The following is a 20,322-nucleotide window of genomic DNA, read 5'->3' on the forward strand; positions in this document are numbered from 1 at the left end:
ACCTGTCTCTTCTAAAAATACAAAAATCAGCCAGGCTTTGTGGTGCATGCCTGTAATCCCAGCTACTCAGGAGGCTGAGGCAGGAGAATCGCTTGAACCCAGGAGGCAGAGATTGCAGTGAGCTGAGATCACACCACTGCACTCCAGCCTGGGCGGCAAAGTGAAACTCCAACTCAAACAAACAAACAAACAAACAAACAAACAAACAAAAAGCAAAAAAAAACCCAGCAAAAAAAAAAAAAAAAAAAGCAGATTCCTGGATCCTGCCCCAGACCAACTGAATCAGAGTCTCTGGTCAGGGCAGGGGTCGGGGGGCCTGGAATCTGCATATTCAAAAGTTCCCCAGGTGACTCATGTATTCTAAAATCAAGGACCACTGTACAAATTTGTTCAGCTTTCTCTTCCCTCTCGTTCTGGTAAAAATCAAATCCAAGTCAGCTTTAAGGAAGTCAATTCCCTTCTCATCCGGAAGCTCTCTTTGGTACAGAGGACTGAGCAGTCACCAGTGAGTGGACGGGGGCAGCAGGGAGTGAGATTATGGGCTGCGGAGCTGTGACAGGAAAGTCACCTTAGAGACTTCTCCAACATGATGTGGGAAGCTAGCCTCAGGGTGTTGGCGCCAGCATGGGGCACTCTGGCAGCTTTAATCTGACCTGCTGAAGAGGCAGACTTGGTATGGCCAAACTATTAGGGACCCTGACATGCTGGAACCAAGGACTTTAATTTGGATTACTAAGGAAAGAGAACCAACAAGTCTTCCCCACCTTGCCCGGATGGCAAAGTAGGGAACACGGGGTACTGGAATGAGACGCCCACAGGGTCTCTTACCTTGGCTGGCCTCTCACAGCCAGTTTCTCTGTACCCTGCAATCCCCAGATGGCCCACAGTGCTCTTTCCAGATGGAGTTCTATCTAGTTTTCAAGTGTATATACCTTTGCCCACGAGGAACGCCCCTTCCTAACCTGTTGAGGGACACCTCTTCACACTGTAAAGTTCAGGACAGGCCCCTCTCCACGGGAAGCCTTCTGTAATCCCCCAAACCCTCCTCGGAGCAGCCCTGATCCTGATTCACACTCTGCCTCTGTAGATTCTGTGCTGCCCTGGGGCTATTTATATGTCTGTGACCCTCAAGGACTGAGATCTCCACCAGACCAAGGTCTATGTCATATTCACCTTTTATTCCTAGCACCTAGCATGTATTATTGAGTAAGTGTAAGAATGAACTGCATGAAGGAATGGATGCAGTCTGGTCTTGGAATAAAACATATTTGGTGCATTTCCAAGGGTCATTCAAAGACTAATGACTGTAAGATGAGTAGCTAGCAGCCAGGACTGGTAGCTTCTATGTTCAGGGAACTTGAGGAAGTAGACTTGACAATAAACATGCTTTTCTCTCACTGCTGGTGGCTGTGCAAAGTGAGATAATCTTTCAGGGAGCAGATTGGCCATGCACATTGAAACACACTTTCCCTTTTGACACAATGAGTCCACTTCCAGGAAGGTGTGTGTGTATGTGTGTGTGGGGGGGCATGTGTGTGTGTGTGTGTGTGTGTGTGTGTGTGTATACATGTTTTTTTTTTTTTCTTTTTGAGATGGAGTCTTGCTCTGTTGCCCAGGCTGGAGTGCCATGGCACGATCTCAGCTCACTGCAACTTCTGCCTCCTGGGTTCAAGCAGTTCTCTGTCTCAGCCTCCCGAATAGCTGGAATTACAGGCACCCATCACCATGCCTGGCTAATTTTTTGTATTTTTAGTAGAGATAGGGTCTCACTATCTTGGCCAGGCTAGTCTTGGACTCCTGACCTTGTGATCCACCTGCCTTGGCCTTCCAAAGTGTTGGGATTACAGGTGTGAGCCACTGAGCCCAGTCTAGGAATGTATCTTAAGCATAGAGTCATGGATGCACACAAAGGCTTAAGGAGAAACACCTGAAATGAACAAAAATAGAGAACTGGCCTGTCTACACAATGGAGATGTAAATAAACAAATGACAATGAATGACATGGAAAATGAAATGAAAATGCAAAATGAAAATAATGTTAATTTTCACAAAAACGGTATGGGACTAGTGCACCGTGTAAAGCCCCATACTGTTTTTGTGAAAATGAACAGACAGAGCACAGGGAAGGCCCTTAGAATGGTCTGGCACATTACAGATACATAAGAAATGTGTGCTGCTTGTGTTGCCAGCATGGCCATCCTCATCATCAGGGAGCATGAAGGGGCCCCTAGGAGCCCCTCTGAGCACCAACCTTGGGTTCCTGGAGTTCTGGAATTGAGAACAGAATGGACTGGTTAAATGTGAGCTGGGCCAGGCTGTTGTTCATGATGGAAACTGTTCTTTTCACAACCTGCCCTGGTAGGACAGCTCCCAACTTCACAATCCTGTTGGGTGGATCTAGGACTAAAATCTGTGGGACAAGAAAGAGTAGGAAGAAGAGTTCATTAGTTAAAGAGAAAAATAAACACTACATGTCTTCTCTGGTGAGGCAAGGGTGGTTCCTTTTCTTTCTGTGCCCTTACTTCTTCATATTGGGTGGGCATTTCCCTGCTCAATAAGCATTTAAGTGCCTAAAGTGTCCACTGAACTACTTGTCACACAATTATACAAGTACAACTGGGTTAAAATATACTTAGGAAAATCTCAGGGCACCTTGAGAACATATTACAGGGGGCTGAAACTAGGCTAGGGGCTCAGGGGCCTTTCTGAAGATGGCATATATACATTGAGAGCTAAAGAAAGGTATGAGCTAGTCGGTTTCAGCCAGAGTGAGTGTGAAATTGGGGAACAACCTAAGGCAGGGAGATAACCTGTGGCCAGGCCCTGAGCCAGAGGGAGTGGCCCAGTCAAGGCCTGAGGCTGGGAGCTAGGACCTGAGAAGACAACTTTAGAGAGGTGGTCAGGTCTTGCACTTGCAGGTGCAGGTAGGCCACTGCTGAGTGAGAAGTGGGAGACTGGGCTTCATTCTGGGAGCAATAGGAAATCAGTGAAGTATGGAGTGTTTGTGAGAGAGCTCTGGCTCCTTTATGGAGAATGGGCTTGAAAAGGGCAAGAAAGAAAGCAGGAGGGAGAGATGATGGTGGTTGGATTAGAACAGTGGCAACAGAAGCAGAGAAAAGTAGTTATGCTTCCAAGTCCTCAGGTAAGACACTAATTAAAATAGTGCCTGGGTCAGGCCAAGGCCAGGCTGAGCCTGCCCTGCAGAATGGCCCTGACCCACAATGGGCAGCACCCCCTGGTCACTGTCATGTGGTCAGTCACTAAACTGTACCCCTCCACCCAACTATCTTTAAACCCAGCCACATGTTTCCATTTTGTCTAAAAAGGCAAGAGCGTCTCTCCCACCAGTCGTGAGCTCTTGGATGTCTGAGAACATGTGAAAGTCACTTCTGCATCTTCCCAAAGTATCCAATACACAATGGGTGCTAAATAAACAAGCGAAAGACCAATAGGAAAAAGAATGAATCAATGGCATCAGAAGAGACCTTGTCTCTAGCTTGGGTCTAGACCCATGAGTTGGCAATATCCTGTTGCTCCTATGGCTTGATGGGAAGGCTGCCAGGAATACACCCCTCCCCTGGTTGCCGAAATATGCTATGCATTCTTGAAAGTCTTGGAAGGATTTCAATCTTGCAAAACCTTCTATTACAATACAGATAATCCCACCAGACAAGCACCTTATGTGTTTAGTAGACACGAGAAGGAAATGAATGAGCAGCAGAATATGACCATTTCCTTTCTATCCAGAGTGGCTGGGTAAAAGGAATGCCTTGAACCAAATATCATCCAGGGATCTGTGACTGGCTGGAGAATGCTAATTAATGGGGTGTTAAGGAAAGATGTTCCATCACTGAAACACTTGTCTGTGTACATTGCTTAAAAATGTTATCTATTAAACCTGAAAACAAACATGCACTGATGCAGGAGGAAAAGGATATACTTGGGGTATATCTGAAATTTGAGTCTGAAAGTCTCAAATTTCTCCAAGAAAAAGAATATTTCTCTAGTGTCTGTGATTACCTGTATCCTTTGATAAAGTAAAGTATGGTATTGAATAAGATCTATGATTCAGTGAGTCTGATCTGGTGATTTGCCCCTTTGTGTTATTAGGAACATTATCTCAGTGGGACTGGCTGACCTCCAACAGAGCAGTCTGGGGCAGAGAAGCAGAGGGGCTGGAAGGGTGAAGGGGTTCTGGGGGGCAAAGAAGGTTGAGAAGGGTAGAAAGGAGGGTGCCACACCTGAAGGCCTCCCGACTGTCTGTTACCTTCATTTCAGTACCCTTCCCTTTGATTTCGACCGTTTGTTGTGAAAGCCCATTGATTTCAAAGGGGATGAGTTCTTGATAGTTGATACTTTCTCGAGGATAAAAAGTTATCGGAATCTCCAGTGTGTTTCCTGGCTTTACCACATCAACACGGCAGTTCACCTCGAGATGAGTGGTATTGGTGTACAGACAATCTATGCTGCAGAAAATCAAGAGGAAGAGGCGTAAGCTCCAAGAAGTTTGACCCAGGGGGCAGATGCCGTCTCCTTGTCTCTTTGGGCTGGACACTGATGGGTTTCCTGCCCTGCTGTCCTAGAGTCACATAAGTCATTTAAGAGCTGGAAGGGAGGTCAGCAATGACCCAGCCCACACTCTCTTAGGCACAACCAAGTTGCTCCAAGTCACATCCTGAGACCCTGGCTGAACTGGGTTTCAAACTCAAGGCTCATCACCCTTTGCCCAATATTCTTCACTCTAACGATTCTCTCTCTCTTTCTTTCTTTCTTTTTTTTGGAGACAGAGTCTCACTCTGTCACCCAGGCTGGAGTGCAGTGGCATGATCTTAACTCACTGCAACCTCTGCGTCCCAGGTTCAAATGATTCTCCTGCCTCAGCCTCCTGAGTAGCTGGGATTATAGGTGTGTGCCACTGTGCCCAACTAATTTTTGTATTTTTAGTAGAGACGGGGTTTCACCATGTTGGCCAGGCTGGTCTTGAACTTCTGACCTCAGATGATTCGCCCGCCTCAACCTCCCAAAGTGCTGGGATTACAGGTGTGAGCCACTGTGCCCAGCCTGATTCTTGATTTCTTGATAATGCATCTCATGGTTTTATACAAGAGGGTTTTAGACCCTCTCATAAGAAGGAAGTGCTTCCAGAAGTAATTGGGTGACAAAGCACAGTAGGGAGGAGTATATGCTCTAGAGTCAGGCAGAGAGGAGTCTGGATCCAGGCTCTATCACTAATTACCCAAACGATCTCAGAAGAGTTATGTAGCCCCCATGGGTCTCTGTTTTCTTATCTGTAAAATGGGAGTAGTGATAACTGTTTCTTAGGGCTATTGTGAGGATTAAATGAGATAAAGTGACTGAAACATTCATTAAATAGGGTGCAGAGGAAATATTCCATAAAGTGAGCTATTATTATTATGACTCATTGTTCAACTAGAAGGGGTCTTAAAAGATCATGTCCACCCTGCTCCACACGTGAGTAGGAAGGCACTAGGCCTCTCCATTACAACCTCTCCTTGTTTGCCTTACAGTCTGTAGAGAAAGAGTCTAGCTAGGCCAACATATAGAGCTCATACCTTAAGCAAAGTAAGACTGAGATTACATTAAACATGCAAGAAGGAGTATAGATAGATAAGATTTAAAGTTAGTATTTCAAATTACATGACACACTTATGATTTAATATTCAGGGTACTAATAATAACAACAGCAGCAGCAGCGACTAACAATAATTGGGCATTTCTTATGTTCCAGGCAGTGTTCTAAGCACTGTTCCTAGGTGAACTAATTTAATCATCCTAATAGTCTTATACAGATGGTATTATTATTATTATTATTTTGAGACTCTGTCGCCCAGGCTGGAGTGCAGTGGCATGATCTCGGCTCACTGCAAGCTGTGCCTCCCGGGTTCACACCATTCTCCTGCCTCAGCCTCCTGAGTAGCTGGGACTACAGGCGCCCGCCACTGTGCCCAGCTAATTTTTTGTATTTTTAGTAGAGACGGGGTTTCACTGTGTTAGCTAGGATGGTCTTGGTCTCCTGACCTCGTGATCCATCCGCCTTGGCCTCCCAAAGTGCTGGGATTACAGGCGTGAGCCACTGCGCCTGGTCATAGACAGTATTATTATGACTACCACTTCAGGCAAGGAGACAGAGGCACAGAGCGTTTTAAAAATTTGCCCAAGGTCACACAACTAGGGAAGAGTTAAAATTTGAACTTAGATCTGTGCTATTCAATATGGTGGCCACTAGACACTTGCAGTTATTAAAATTAACATTAATTAAAATAAAATAAAAAATCAGTTCTTTAGTTCCACTAGCCACATTTTAAGTGCTCTGAAGCCACATTCAGCTATAGGCCACCATATTCGACAATGCAATAATACAACATTTTCATCATTATGGAAAATTCTCTAAAGTACTGATAGACAGATCTGAGTAAACACAGGTCTTTGGGCCAGCCCTTGGAGATTCTATCTCATTAGGTCTTCAATGGGGCCCAGAACCTTGGACTAGAACATCCTACACAGGGATGGTGCCGAGAGGCTGGATTTGAATCAGAAAGCTTAGGCTCAGTACAGGTCTGCTATTTATTGCAAAGCCACTGGCCAGAGAAATTTACCTTTTAACCTTTCAAACCTCAGTTTCCAAGTCTATTACATGAGAAAATAAATGGAAGTCACAGAAGCTCTCATTAGGTCATTTGGAATTGCTCTACGTACTTCACAAAGAGGGTTTTTATCAGGGTAGCTCATGGCTATCCAAGTATTAGTGTTACTCGTGGGGACAGGGACCCAGGATTCATATCCACTTATGTTTGACTCTTTCCCATAATCATTTTTTTTTTTTTTTGTCTTGGCAGGGCTTCACCTGTGTGGAGTCTGTAGGGCCCACAAGCAGCTGCAGAATCATCCGGAGGCTCTGGGAAGCCTGCTTACCTCATAGGTGTTTCTTGCTTGTTGGTAATTACCAGGGTTTGTTTGTATGGGGGCATCCCAGCTTGATAGATAAAGCAGGTCCCAAAGTTGTAGCTGGTGAAGGAGAAATGGATAGCCGGGCTCACAGCACAGCCTGAGATGCTGCACATAAATGTTGGACCATGGCTGATCTGTGGGGAGGAAATGGCAGGGGGACCATAATTAGAAGTAGGAGGAGAGGGCTCTTAAGTCCTCAGGTTAAGCTGGAAAGCAGTTGGTGCTTTAACAAATACAGGTCTCAGGGTGCCATTTCCAGAGATTCTGATTTAGTAGGTTAGAAGTTTGTGTATTGAAGAAAAGTTCCTCTGTAATCAGGCCCTACATTGCCTCCCACTTTGCTCTTGCAGCAATGATTCAGCTTGAAGGTCCGGGGCATACCAGGCACTGCTAGTTGCTACCCAACATCCACTCCCCATGGCTTCTTTCCTAGCAGGACTCTGATTGGATGCCAATGTGCCTAGGTGCAAATGCTTCATTTTACACCTTCCTTTAAAGCTCAGGATGGCCATCAGACATAGTTCTAGTCATTGAGATGTAAACGGAAGAGGACAAGAGGGTGTTTTATCTTGAATAAAGAGGCAAAGTCTTGCTGGGGAAGTTCTTTGCCTTCATGCTCTTCCCCTTTCTTTTCACTCTGGAACGCAGACATAGGATGTCAGGTAAAATGGTCATCTTGTGACCAGGAGATGACAAGAAGAAGAACAAGGCTAATATGCCAAGGATGAAAGAGTAGAAAGATGGAAAGAGCACAGGTCATCATCTGGACTCTCAATCACAAGGTAATATGTGACTCATTGGTACATGAACTTAATTTGCTCTTCACAAACTCCTCATAATGTGAATTTTCACAAATTGATAATTGATTTCAAATAAATTATCTATTATTCATTCTAAGCATCATTAGAATATACATTATTAGAATAAACATTCATTTTAAACATTATTAGAATTAGAAGTCAGCGGTCATTGGTACAAGCTATCATAAACAACTTTATAAATTTAAAAACATTTTCTTATTCAAAGCTTTTATTTTCTTTTTCTTTTCTTTCAGCTTTTAAGTTCAGGGGTACATGTGCAGGATATGCAAGTTTGTTACATAGGTAAATGTCCAAGGCTTTTAAAGTGTTTACATTTTGTGGCTGATTCAATGAAAAGGATGTAAATTTATCACCTTCAACTCTTCTGCCAACCAGAGATCTTGTAACATGTTATATTTCTGTTTGCTCTAAGAAATGTAAGTTCTGAAAAAGTTCTCAAAAGGAATAGGTCTCTTCTGAAGCCACAAACTGGGCTTTTCTCAGAGAAGATGGCTGCGACTTTGCTGCTGAGTTCCAGTGGAGCTTCCTGAACTCTCAATGGCCAGTGACACACCTTGGATTTTTTCATGGCTTAAACGTTTGTCTCCTCCAAAACTCATGCTGAAATTTAGTTGCCATTGTGATGGTATTGGGAAGTGAGACGTTTAAGAAGTAATTGGTCATGAGGGCTCGCCCTCATGAATGGACTTCTGCCATCATCGTAGGAGTGGGTTTGCTATGGCAGGAATAAGTTCACTCCTTCTTGCTCTCTCTCTCTCTTCCTCTCTCTCTCTTCCTCCTGCCCCACTCCCGACCTTTCTTCCCCCAACCATTGCCCTTTCATCATGTGATGCCATCTGCCATGTTGTGATGCAGCCATAAGGCCCTCACCAGATGCTGGCAACTTGATATTGGACTTCCCAGGGTCCAGAACCATGAGCCTAAACATTTCTATTCATCATAAATTACCCAGTCTCAGGTATTCTGTTATAGAAGCACAAAACAGATGAACACAGGTTCTAGTGGTTTTACCCCCATCATTCTATCAATCACCTTCTTCCTGAGGATTTGATAAGGATGATGTGTTAGGCTGGGCATCCCAAATTTCTTTCCATTGTGGTTGAAGAACATACTTTGCATGATTTCAATCCTTTTAATTTATTGAAGTATGTTTTATGGCCTAATATCTGGCCAATCCTGCACAATGTTCCAAGTTCATTTGAAAAGAATGTCTGTTCTCTTGTTGTTAGATGAAATATTCTGCATATGTCTGTTAGGCCTAGAGTTTTCATAGTGCTGTTCAAGTCTTCTTATTTCCTTGCTGACCTTCTGTCTAGTTATATCCACTGTTTAAAACTAGGTATTGAAATCTCCAACTATGATTGTTGAATTGTTTATTTCTTCCTTCAATTCTGTCTGCTTTGTTTCATGTATTTTGGGACTCTGTTGTTACATGCATGTTTATAATTGCTATGATTTCTTGATGGAGTGAACCTTTTATCATTATAAAATTATTTATCTCTAGGAATAATTTTTGATCATTATAAAATGTCTTTATCTCTAGGAATAGTTTTTGTCTGTAAATCTAGTTTGTTTAACATTAGCATAGGTACTCTAGCTCTTGTTGGTTACTATTTAAATAAAGGATTTTTATTTTTCTATCCTTTTACTTTAAATCTATTTGTGTCTTTGAATCCAAAGTGAGTCTTTTGTAGACAGCACATAGTTGGATCATGATTTTTCCTATTATTCTGCCAATTTTTATCTTTTTATTGAAGAGTTTAACTCATTTAAATTTAATGCAATTACTGATAAGGTAAAATTTATGTCTTTTTTTCTATTTGCTTTCTATATATCTTATGTCTTTTTAAAAAAAGTTACTAGTCAATTACGTCTTTTTTATTCATCTATTCCTCCATTACTGCCTTCTTTTGTGTTAAATAGATATTTTCTAGTGTACCATTTAAGTTCCCTTGTCATTTGTTTTACTATATTCTTTTGAGTTGTTGTATTAGTGGTTGCAAGGAAGATTACAATTAACACGTACATTTATAATAATCTAGTTTGAGTTAATAACAACTTAATTTCAATAACAGGCAAAACTTTGCTATTATATAGCTCTGTTACTTCCTCTTTCTTTGTGCTATTATGACACAAATTGCATCTTTATATTAGGCCCACTAATACAGATTTATAGTTGTTGCTGTATACAATTGTCTTTTAAATCAGATAGAAAAAGTTATAAATAAAAAAATACATTTATACTGATTTTATATAATCTATGCAGTTACCTTTACTGGTGCTCTATATTTCTTCATGTGGATTTGAGTCATCCTTTAGTGTCCTTTCATTTCAGTCTGAAGGATTCCCTTTATTATTTCTTATAGGCCAGTCTGCTAGTGATGAATTCTTTCAGATTTTATTTATCTGAGAGTGTCCTGGTTTAGTTCCCCCAAATTGGCAGAATAATGGGAACTATTTAGAAATAGTTTTACTAGATATAAAATTCTTTGTTGATAGTTTCTTTTTCTTTCAGCACATTGAATATGTCATCACACTGTCTTCAGGCCTCCAAAGTTCCTAAAGAGAAACCAGCTGTTAATCCTTCTGCTTCCAGATTATCTGTCTTTGTCTTTCAACAGTTTGGTAATGACGTGTCTAGGTGTGGATTTTTTTGAGTTTATCCTACTCGGAATTCATTGAACTTTCTGGATATTTAATTGTTTTCATTAAATTTGGGAAGTTTTAGGGTGTTATTTCTTGAAATATTCTTTCTCTTATTTTCTCTCTTCTCTCCTTCTGAGATTCCCATTACATGTATATTGCTATGCTTGATAATCTCTTATGGGACTCTGAATTTCTGTTCATTTTTCTTCATTCTTTTTTCTTTTTGTTCTTCATATTGGATAATCTCAATTGCTCCATCTTCATGTTTGCTGACTTTTTCTTTTTCTTTTCAACAATTTTATCCCATCTGCCACAGCTGATTCTTTCTTTTGCCATAAGAAATCTGCTACTGAACCCCTGTTGTGAATTTTTCATTTCAGCTATTATGTTTTTCAACTCCAAAATGTATATTTTTATAATTTCTATATCTTTATTGATATTCTCTATTTGGTGAGACATTGTTCTTATACTTTGCTTTAGTTATCTAGACATGGTGTCCTATAGTTCTTTGAACATATTTTAAATAGATGATTTCAAGTATTTGTCTATTAAGTCCAACATCTGGGCTCCCTCAGAGAAAATTTTTTTGCTTTTTTGCTTTTTTCCCTGTATATGAGTTATATTTTCTTGTTTCTTTTCATGGCTCATATTTTTTTAGTTGGAAACTAGAGATTTAAAAAAGTAAATGTGGCAACTCTGAAAATCAGATCATCCCTCCAACAGGGTTGGTTACTGTTGTAACTCTTAGTTTGTTTAGTAACTTTTTCAGTAAAGTCTATATTCTTATTTATGCATGGTCAATAAAGTTTCTGCTCAGTTAGTTTAGTGGTCAGCTTATGACTGAACAGAGATTTCCTTAAATGCCTGGAACCAATAAGTCTCCCAGCTTTTGCTGAGGGGGCTGTGTGTGTGTGGCGGGACATGACTTTGACACTCAGGCAGACAGTTGCCAACTCTGCTTTGTCTTTCCCAGGACCTAAAGGTTAGTCAGGGATAAGAGCTTAGGGCCTTCTCAGGTCTTTCCTGAGCAGTAACACAGCCTGGAGGTACACACATCTTATACATGCATGACCGTCTAGATTCCAGGGAATATGTTGAAGCTTTTCAGAGCCCCCCATGAATGTCTTCTTCCCAGCCTCTCCCTTAAAATTTTTCAATGAACTTCTTGTTTGCCCCTAAGGTCAATGCTCCCTCAGTCAGCTGCAGTGTTAAACAATTACAACTGATTGTTTTTGAGCAAGCCTGGAGTCAGGTCAAATAAAAGCTATCCCTGTGAGGGGGGGTTTCCACTGAACTTCTCGACAGGTCAAATAGTGACAATTCTCTTAGAATGGGGGCTTTCGCGGAGTTCCAATCTGTTCTGCCTCCTCCAGGATCTGATTGACTGCTGACTTTCACTTTGATTGCCGAATTGTTGGTTTTCAAGGTTACTGCAGAGCTGGGATGAGGGAAGAGGGAGAGAATAGGGTAAATCAAAATACCACAAAACTCACTGTCCTTATGGGTATTCAGCCATTTTTCTTGAATAAGTACTCCTAGAATTGTTGAAAGCCTATCATTAATTTTCAGAGTTCTGAAAAAGTTGACTTCGAAAATTTTTTCCAGTAGTCTCATTGCTGTTGAAGAGCAGCATTTTGGATGTCCTTCTCTGCCATTCCTGATGACATCACCATTCTTTGTTTTTTTTTTTTCTCTTCATTCAATAATTCATCTTAGAAAATGTTGTACATATTCTTTCCCTGCCCCGTCTATCACTCTTATTTATTTTAATGGGTGAATGTATTGCAATATAACTGCTTTTGAATCCACACTTACTCCCCAGCCACCTAACCATTGATGAAGCCTTTGTATGAGACGTTGTGAGGCTGTGTCCAACATAGCTACCCTCTAGGAGCTTCTGAACACGTGGAGAAGACAAAGAACACACAGGAGAATCAACCTGCCAAGGCAGCATGCTGAGAATACTTTTGGAGTTTGGACAGTGTTAAATGGACTCACCTTGATTCTGAGTTCCAGGTCTGTCAAGACGCACTTCTTTAATGGTTGAAAAGACAGGGTGGCGTGTACACTCTGCCCTACATCCACAGTGCTGTCGATGGGTGAAAATTCCAAGTACTGCAGCAAGGCTTTGGAGCCACACAGCTCTGCCTGGAAGCTGAAGGTGAACTTTCCAGTGTTGATAAAGTTGAATTCACACTGGACACATTCATTTAACTCCACCTAGGAGACAGAGAACAGAGCAGTGAATGCAAACCATAGTTCCTTTGTCTGGGGTCAGCATTTGTAACATGTTGATGAAAAATATCCTTTGGGAAATAAGGATGGCAGATGACTATCTTTAGCTTAATGGAGTCAGATATTCCAGCAAGAGCTACTAAGTGTTGGGGTTCTCTCAATATCTCATAGAGCAAAGTGGCAATTTAGTTCTTAGACCTTTGTTGGTAGTCAAATACAGGTAGTTCCTGTATATTTAACACAAGCACTATTTCCCCTCCCCACCATCTCTCCATCCCCCTGAAAACAAAATAAGAAAAGCATTCGCATCATATCTACATACATTCTGGGGATAGAGCTGCTCTTGGAGTGTTCCTGTTTTCCTGGTCTCTCTGGCATTTGAAGCAGAAAGACTCAGCTCACGTTCATTTTTACTACTTTCCCCAGTCAAAATGGAAGCTGAGATAGATAGCAAGGTCTTCTTACACCTTTACCTCATAGAAGTTGACAATGCTAGTCTGGTTGGGAGTCAACAGAGTGATGGAGCCTGTCCTGTCCTTGCACTTAATCTCTGCATTCATAGTGTAGCCCTCGGCCTTGACATTTAATGTCAGAGGGTGGACTTTCTTTTTCACATTGCAGATCAAATTGAAGTTCACATCTCCTTCCTGCTTTGGTGTGAAGAAAATATCAATTGGGAACCTGGTTGGGAAACAAAACAGCAGATTACCTGACTAGGCCAATTTGTTAAAACCTTAAAAAATATGAGTCTACTGAATTAGCAGATTCATTATGAGGAAAAGGAAACATAACTTCAAATTATGATGAGATTTTAAGATTTGTGGCTATAGTAACCAAAACAGCATGGTACTAGCATAAAAACAGACACACAGACCAATGGAAAAAGATAGAGATCCCAGAAATAAAGCTACACACCTACAATCATCTGATCTTTGAAAAAGTCACAAAAATGAGCAACGAGGAAAGGATTCTCTGTTCAATAAATGATGCTGGGATAGCTGGCTAGCCATAAGCCAGAAGAATAAAATAGGACCCTTATTTTTCACCATATACAAATATTAACTCAAGATGGATCATAGGTTTAGATGTAAGACCTCAAACTGTAAGAATACTAGAAGAAAACCTAGGAAACACCATTACAGACATCAGCCTTGGGAAAGAATTTATGACTGAGTCCTCAAAAGCACTTGCAATAAAAACAAAAATTGACAAGTGGGACCCAATTAATCCCGCAAAAAAAAAAAAAAAAAAAAAAAAAAAAAAAAAAGAAAAAAAAGAAAGGAAAAAGTTTCTGCATAGAAAAAGGAAACTATAAACAGAGAAAAATGGCAACCTACAGCAATGGGAGGGATTTATTCGGGAATACTATGCATCTGACACAGGTCTTTTTTTTAAAAAATATCCAGAGTCTCTAAAGACTTTAAGACAATTGAACAAGCAAAAAACAAGTAACCCCATAAAAAATGGGCAAAAGACATGCATAGTACACTTCCTTTTTTTTTTTTTTTTTTTTGAGACGGAGTCTCGCTCTGTCGCCCAGGCTGGGGAGTGCAGTGGCCCAGATCTCAGCTCATGCAAGCTCCGCCTCCCGGGTTTACGCATTCCCTGCCTCAGGCCTCCCGAGTAGGCTGGGACTACAGGTGCCTGCCCCTCGCTCCGGCTAGTTTTTTTTTGTATTTTTAGTAGAACGGGGTTTCACCTCTGTTTAGCCAGGATGGTCTCGATCTCCTACCTCGTGATCCGCCGTCTGGGCCTCCCAAGTGCTGGGATTACAGGCTTGAGCCACCGCGCCCGCCAAATAGACACTTCTTAAAAGGAAACAGGAAAAGTGGCAACAAACATATAAATGAAATCATTACTAATCATCAGAGAAATGCAAGTCAAAACCACAATGAGATAACATCTCACACCAGTCAGAATGGCTATGATTAAGAAGCAAAAAACAACAGATCCTGGCAAGGCTGCAGAAAAGGGAATGCTTATACACTATTGGTGGGAATGTAAACTCTTTCTGCCACTGTGGAAAGCAGTTTGGAGATTTCTCTAAGAACTTAAAACAGAACCATCATTCAACACAGCAATTTCCTTACAAAAAACAAAGCAAAACCAAAAAACCAAAAAACCCAAAGTCATTCTACCAAAAAGACACATGCACTCTCATGTTCATTGCAGCACTATTCACAATAGCAAAGACATGGACTCAATCTAGGTGCCCATCAACTGTAGAGTGGATAAAGAAAATGTGGTACATATACACCGTAGAATACTACACAGCTGCAAAAAGAATGAGGTCATTCTTTGCTGCAACATGGATGCAGCTGGAGGCCATTATCCTAAGCAAATTAACACAGGAACAGAAAACCAAATACCTCATGTTCTTATTTATAAGTTGGAGCTAAACATCAGGTATGCATGGATATAAAGATGGCAACAACAGAAGCTGGGGATTACTAGGGGGAGGGGAGGAAGGGAGGCAAGAGTTGAAAAACTAATGATTGGGTACTAAGCTCAGTACCTGGGTGATGGGAACCATGTATACCCCAAACCTATACAGTAAATCCAGTAGAAAACCTAAGCATATCCCTTGAATCTAAAATAAAAGTTGAAGAAAACCCACAAAACTTCGACCGAAGTCTCATACCTTACAAGTTAATAAAATAGGGGTTACAACCTGAAATTTAAAACCATGCAACTTATGGAAAAAATAATGGAAGGACATTTTCTGAATCTAGGGCTATTCAGAGATACAGAACAAACACTAAAAGGACAGTCCATAAAAGGACAAATAGATAATTTGGACTTCATCAAGAATAAAAGGTTTTGCTCTGTGAATGACCTTGTTAAGAAGAGGAAAAGACAAACTGCAGACTGGGAGAAAATATTTGCAGACCATGTATCCACCAAGGGAGCACTACCTAACACGTAAAGAACTCTCAAAACTCAACAATAAAAACCAATAGGCTGAGCAGGAAACTGGCGAGAGACATGAGGAGACATTTCACTCAGGATCCATAGAAGGAAAATAAGCACATACGTGTTGTATGAAAGGAGAGAAGGTTAGCACTCCCCCTGACAATGATGGACGAGGCCCTCAGGCCTGACAACAGGCACACGGAAAATAAGCACATGTAAAGATGCCCAACATTGTTAGTCATTAGGAAATGCTAATTAAAACTACAATGAGATATCACTACACACCTATTAGGAAAGCTAAAATAAAAAATTGTTGCCAGGTGTGGTGGCTCATTCCTATAATCCCAGCACTTTGGGAAGCCAAGGCGGGTGGATCACTTGAGGTCAGGAGCTTTGAGTCCAGCCTGGCTAACATGGTGAAACCCCGTCTCTACTAAAAATACAAAAAAAAAAAAATTAGCTGGGCATGGTGGTGCGTGCCTATAGTCCTAGCTACTCGGGAGGCTGAGGCAAGATAATTGCTTGAACCTGGGAGGCGGGGGTTGCAGTGAGCCAAGATCACACCACTGCACTCCAGCCTGGGCAACAGAGCGAGACACTGCCTAGAAATAGTAACAAAAAAATTGTGACAACACCAAATTTTGGTGATGTTGTGGAGACTCTGGAACATTCAGAGATAGCTGGTGGAATGTAAAATGGTTCAGACAGTCTGGAAAGCATTTTGGCAGTTTTTTCTTTTCTTTTCTTTTTTTTCTGGAAACATGCCATTATCATATGTCCATTAATTGCACTCTTGCTCATCTTCCCCAGTGACATGAAGACACACAAAAATCTGTACGTGAAAGTTTATAGAAGCTTTGTTCACAACAGCCCAAACTGGGAACAATCCAGATGTCCTCCAGTGGGTGAATAATTAAACTAACTGTGGTGCATCCCACCTAACTGTGGTGCATCCCTTTTGCATCCACAAAAAGGAAGAAACTCTCAAAACTACCTGGATGTATGTCCAGAGAATTATGAGTGAAAAAAGCCAATCACAAAAGGAATGTATGCATCTGTGAATACAACATTCCTGAAATGAAAAAATGATAGACATAGAGGAAAGTATTGGATTCCAGAGGGTGAGGAGGTGTTGCTTGGGGGAAGGGAAAAGGGTGTGGTAACAAAAGGGTCACACAAGGAATCCTCGTGGTGAGGGATCTGTTCTGTGTCTTGACTCTCTCAATGTCAATACCAGGTTGTGACATTTTACTGAAGCTTTGCAAGATGTCACACTTGGAAGAAATTTGGTAAACAGTACAGAGATATCTTTGTATTATTTGTTCTTTCTTTCTTTCTTTCTTTTTTTTTGAGACAAAGTCTTGCTCTGGAGTGCAGTGAAGTAATCTTGGCTCACGGCAACCTCCGCCTCCCAGGTTCAAGTGATTCTCCTGCCTCAGCCTCTAGAGTAGCTGGGATTACAGGCATGTGCCACCATGCCCAGCTAATGTTTGTATTTTTAGTAGAGATGGGGTTTCACCATGTTGGCCAGGCTGGTCTCGAACTCCGGACCTCAGGTGATCCATTCACCTTGTCCTCCCAAAGTGCTGGGATTACAGGTGTAAGCCACTGCGCCTGGCAGTCTTTGTATTATTTCTTACAACTACATGTGAATTTACAATTATTTCAATTTTTTAAATTTTATTATTATTTTTTGAGACAGAGTCTCACTCCATTGCCCAGGCTAGAGTGCAGTGGTGCAATCTCAGCTCACTGCAACCTGTATCTCCTGGGTTCAAGTGATTCTCATGCCTCAGCTTCCCAAGTAGCTGGGATTACAGGTGTGTGCCACCACACCTGGCTAATTATTGTATTTGTTTATTTATCTTTTGAGAGGGAGTTTCGCTCTTATCACCCTGGCCAGAGTGCAATGGCACAATCTTAGCTCATTGCAACCTATGCCTCCCGAGTTCAAGCGATTCTCCTGCCTCAGTCTCTAGAGTAGCTGGCATTACAGGCGTCCGCCAACACGCCTGGCTAATTTTGGTATTTTTAGTAGAGACAGGGTTTCACCATGTTGGCCAGGCTGGTCTGGAACTCCTGATCTCAAATGACCCACCTGCCTCAGCCTTAATTATTGTATTTTTCATAGAAATTGGGTTTTGCCATGTTGGCCAGGCTGGTCTCAAACTCCTAACCTCAAGTGATTCGTCTGCCTCAGCCTCCCAAAGTGCTGGGATTATAGGCATAAGCCACCATGCCTGGCCTGAAAATTAAAAGTTTAATTGAAAAAGAGATTTGCCAGGGAAGCCTGAATATTGTACTGTGGATTCACATATACAGTGAATATAGCAAGGAAAAGAATACAAAGAGAAAATATTGAGATAAAGGGCTTAGAATTCTCAATGCTCCATATTCATCAGGAAAACAGATATCAGGGAGTAAGTAGGATGGAGATGGAATTGTTATGATCTAATCTTAGCATTGAAAGCAATTATATAAACGGGGCACTATGAGCACTGGCAGGCTTGGGGACCTGGACATGTCGGGAGGATGCAAACAAAATGAGACCTTCATTTTTGTTTACCTGGACAGTGGTGGGATCCAGCCTTCCATGGGACATACAAGCAGGCTGTTGCTGAAACCTTCAGAATAGCGGGAGTTGTCCTGGAAGGAAAAATCGAACCCCTGCTCCTCCTTGTTGATGATCTGCACAGTCTCCCTGGCTTCTCTGCCTGAGGAGGAAACACCAGCCCTCAGTGGGGGCCTCCTGACTGCCTGCTGGAGTCTCTCAGCAGACACCGCTCCACAGGCAAGACATTTAGAAGACATTCCCCAACCTCTTGCGCCTTTGTCTACCTCACTTCTTTCCTTTTCCTCTACAAGTCACCTTCCTCCTTTTGGGGATTCCATGTCTTTCTTCATCAGTTGCCTGCTTCTGCTGAGTGGCTCCTCTGCCCTGGTCACAGCTCTCCTGGGATTCTGGTGACACAGTTTTCTTCCCTTGCTCCTTTAGACCCAATAATTGTCATGCCTTCCTGAATTTGTTAATGGGGGCTTCACTCTCCTTGGCTGATCCCCTTAATTGCCCATGTATCTGTAAATAATCCTTGCATCCAATTCTTTGAAAATAGACCTTGGGTATTGGCATGAGTTTCCTGCCCAGGGCTCTGACTAATACATATTCTCTCACTATCATCTTTTGCTTTCCTCTTGGCTATTACTAGCACATTTATTTTCCCATATAAACTTTAGAATCATTTTATCCAGTTCTCCCCCCTTCCAATTCTTTTGGGATTTGGTTGACAGATTTAGCAAATAATTTTTTAGTATAAATATGTCCCGTGCAATATTTGGACATACTCAAAATTATTGTTATTTGAAATTAAAATTTAACTATGCATCCTGTATTTTATCTGGCAACCCTAGTTGGGATTCCAGTTGGAACTTGATTAAATTTACATTTAATTTTAGGAGAACTAACAAATGATCATATCTCGTTTGGGGCGGATTTTAATCAGATATGATAGTTTCCTTCATGTAGGTCTTTTCTTGTGTGTGTCTTGTTACATTTATCCTTAGCTATTTTATAGGTTTTGCCAGTACTAAGTGGATGTTTTCTTTTTTCTTTTTTTTTTTTTTTGAGACGGAGTCTCACTGTGTCGCCAGGGCTGGAGTGCAGTGGCCGGATCTCAGCTCACTGCAAGCTCCGCTGCCTCCCGGGTTCACGCCATTCTCTCGCCTCAGCCTCCCAAGTAGCTGGGACTACAGGCGCCCGCCACCTCGCCTGGCTAGTTTTTCGTATTTTTTAGTAGAGACGGAGTGTCACCATGTTAGCCAGGATGGTCTCGATCTCCTGACCTCGTGATCCGCCCGTCTCGGCCTCCCAAAGTGCTGGGATTACAGGCTTGAGCCACGGCACCCGGCCTGGTTTTCTGTTTCTAGGTGCTAGTACTAAAAAAGAAGACACTATTTTTGCATATTTGTCTTGCATCCACACACCTTACCAAATTATTCTGTTGAGTCTAGTAGTTTGTTTTGCTTTTTCTCTAGAGTCTCTTGTGGTTTTTTATGTGTATAAAATCATCAGCAAAAGCAAAACAAGAAGATTTTTCCCCTTTTTTCCCAATGTTTATGCAAATTATTTTCTTGTTTTGTCATATTTGCTAAAGTCTCTAAGCAAGTGTTCAATAATAATGGTGATAATGAACACCCTCACCTAATTCCTCATTTTAATTGAAGCAGTTTTAGTCGTTTATTACAGGATCACATCTGCCTCTTGATTTTGGTTAATCTTTTTTTGCATCAATGTCCATTTTGCTATTAGAGTTTTTGTTGGGAATGTCTGCTAAATTTTGGCAATGCCTTTTCAGTGTATATTAGTATGATAACATGGTTGTTCTTCTTTAATCTGTTTATGTAATGATTATACTGAAACATACCACTGTTGAATTCCTGGATTAAACTCTGTCTTACAGTTGTTATATCTATGCTACATTGCTTATTTGTTCAAAATCTTAATAATTGTCATAATTCCCCCTCCCACCTACTTATGTGTATCAGTAAAATACACATTCAGCTGTTAACACTGCTTTCCTTTGGGGTTGAAAGAGAAAGATGAGATAGGATGAACGTGGAGAGATTAAACTTTTTCTTATGCAACACCACATTAGTGTATTTACTATAAAGAATATTATTTTATAAATAAAATCTAACATATTATTATATTTTATTATTTATTTATTTATTTGTATTTTAG

At 41.3% G+C, this 20,322-nt stretch overlaps 1 protein-coding gene across 1 annotated transcript in view; it reads right to left on the reverse strand.

Moving 5' to 3' along the window:
* The window catches only part of HYDIN (HYDIN axonemal central pair apparatus protein), a 442,332-nt gene that overhangs the window by 29,470 nt on the left and 392,540 nt on the right, over nt 1-20,322 (reverse strand). The window contains exons 73-78 of the mRNA XM_017868754.1: nt 18,151-18,298; nt 13,145-13,352; nt 12,435-12,656; nt 6,934-7,103; nt 4,268-4,466; nt 2,252-2,410 (exon numbers count right to left, since the gene is read on the reverse strand). Of these exons, the coding sequence (XP_017724243.1) occupies nt 2,252-2,410; nt 4,268-4,466; nt 6,934-7,103; nt 12,435-12,656; nt 13,145-13,352; nt 18,151-18,298 (1,106 nt within the window). The remainder of the gene's footprint in view (nt 1-2,251; nt 2,411-4,267; nt 4,467-6,933; nt 7,104-12,434; nt 12,657-13,144; nt 13,353-18,150; nt 18,299-20,322) is intronic.

This window comes from Rhinopithecus bieti, unplaced genomic scaffold, assembly GCF_001698545.2.
Source record: "Rhinopithecus bieti isolate Rb0 unplaced genomic scaffold, ASM169854v2 scaffold_2574, whole genome shotgun sequence".
In the NCBI taxonomy this organism is placed as follows: domain Eukaryota; kingdom Metazoa; phylum Chordata; class Mammalia; order Primates; family Cercopithecidae; genus Rhinopithecus; species Rhinopithecus bieti.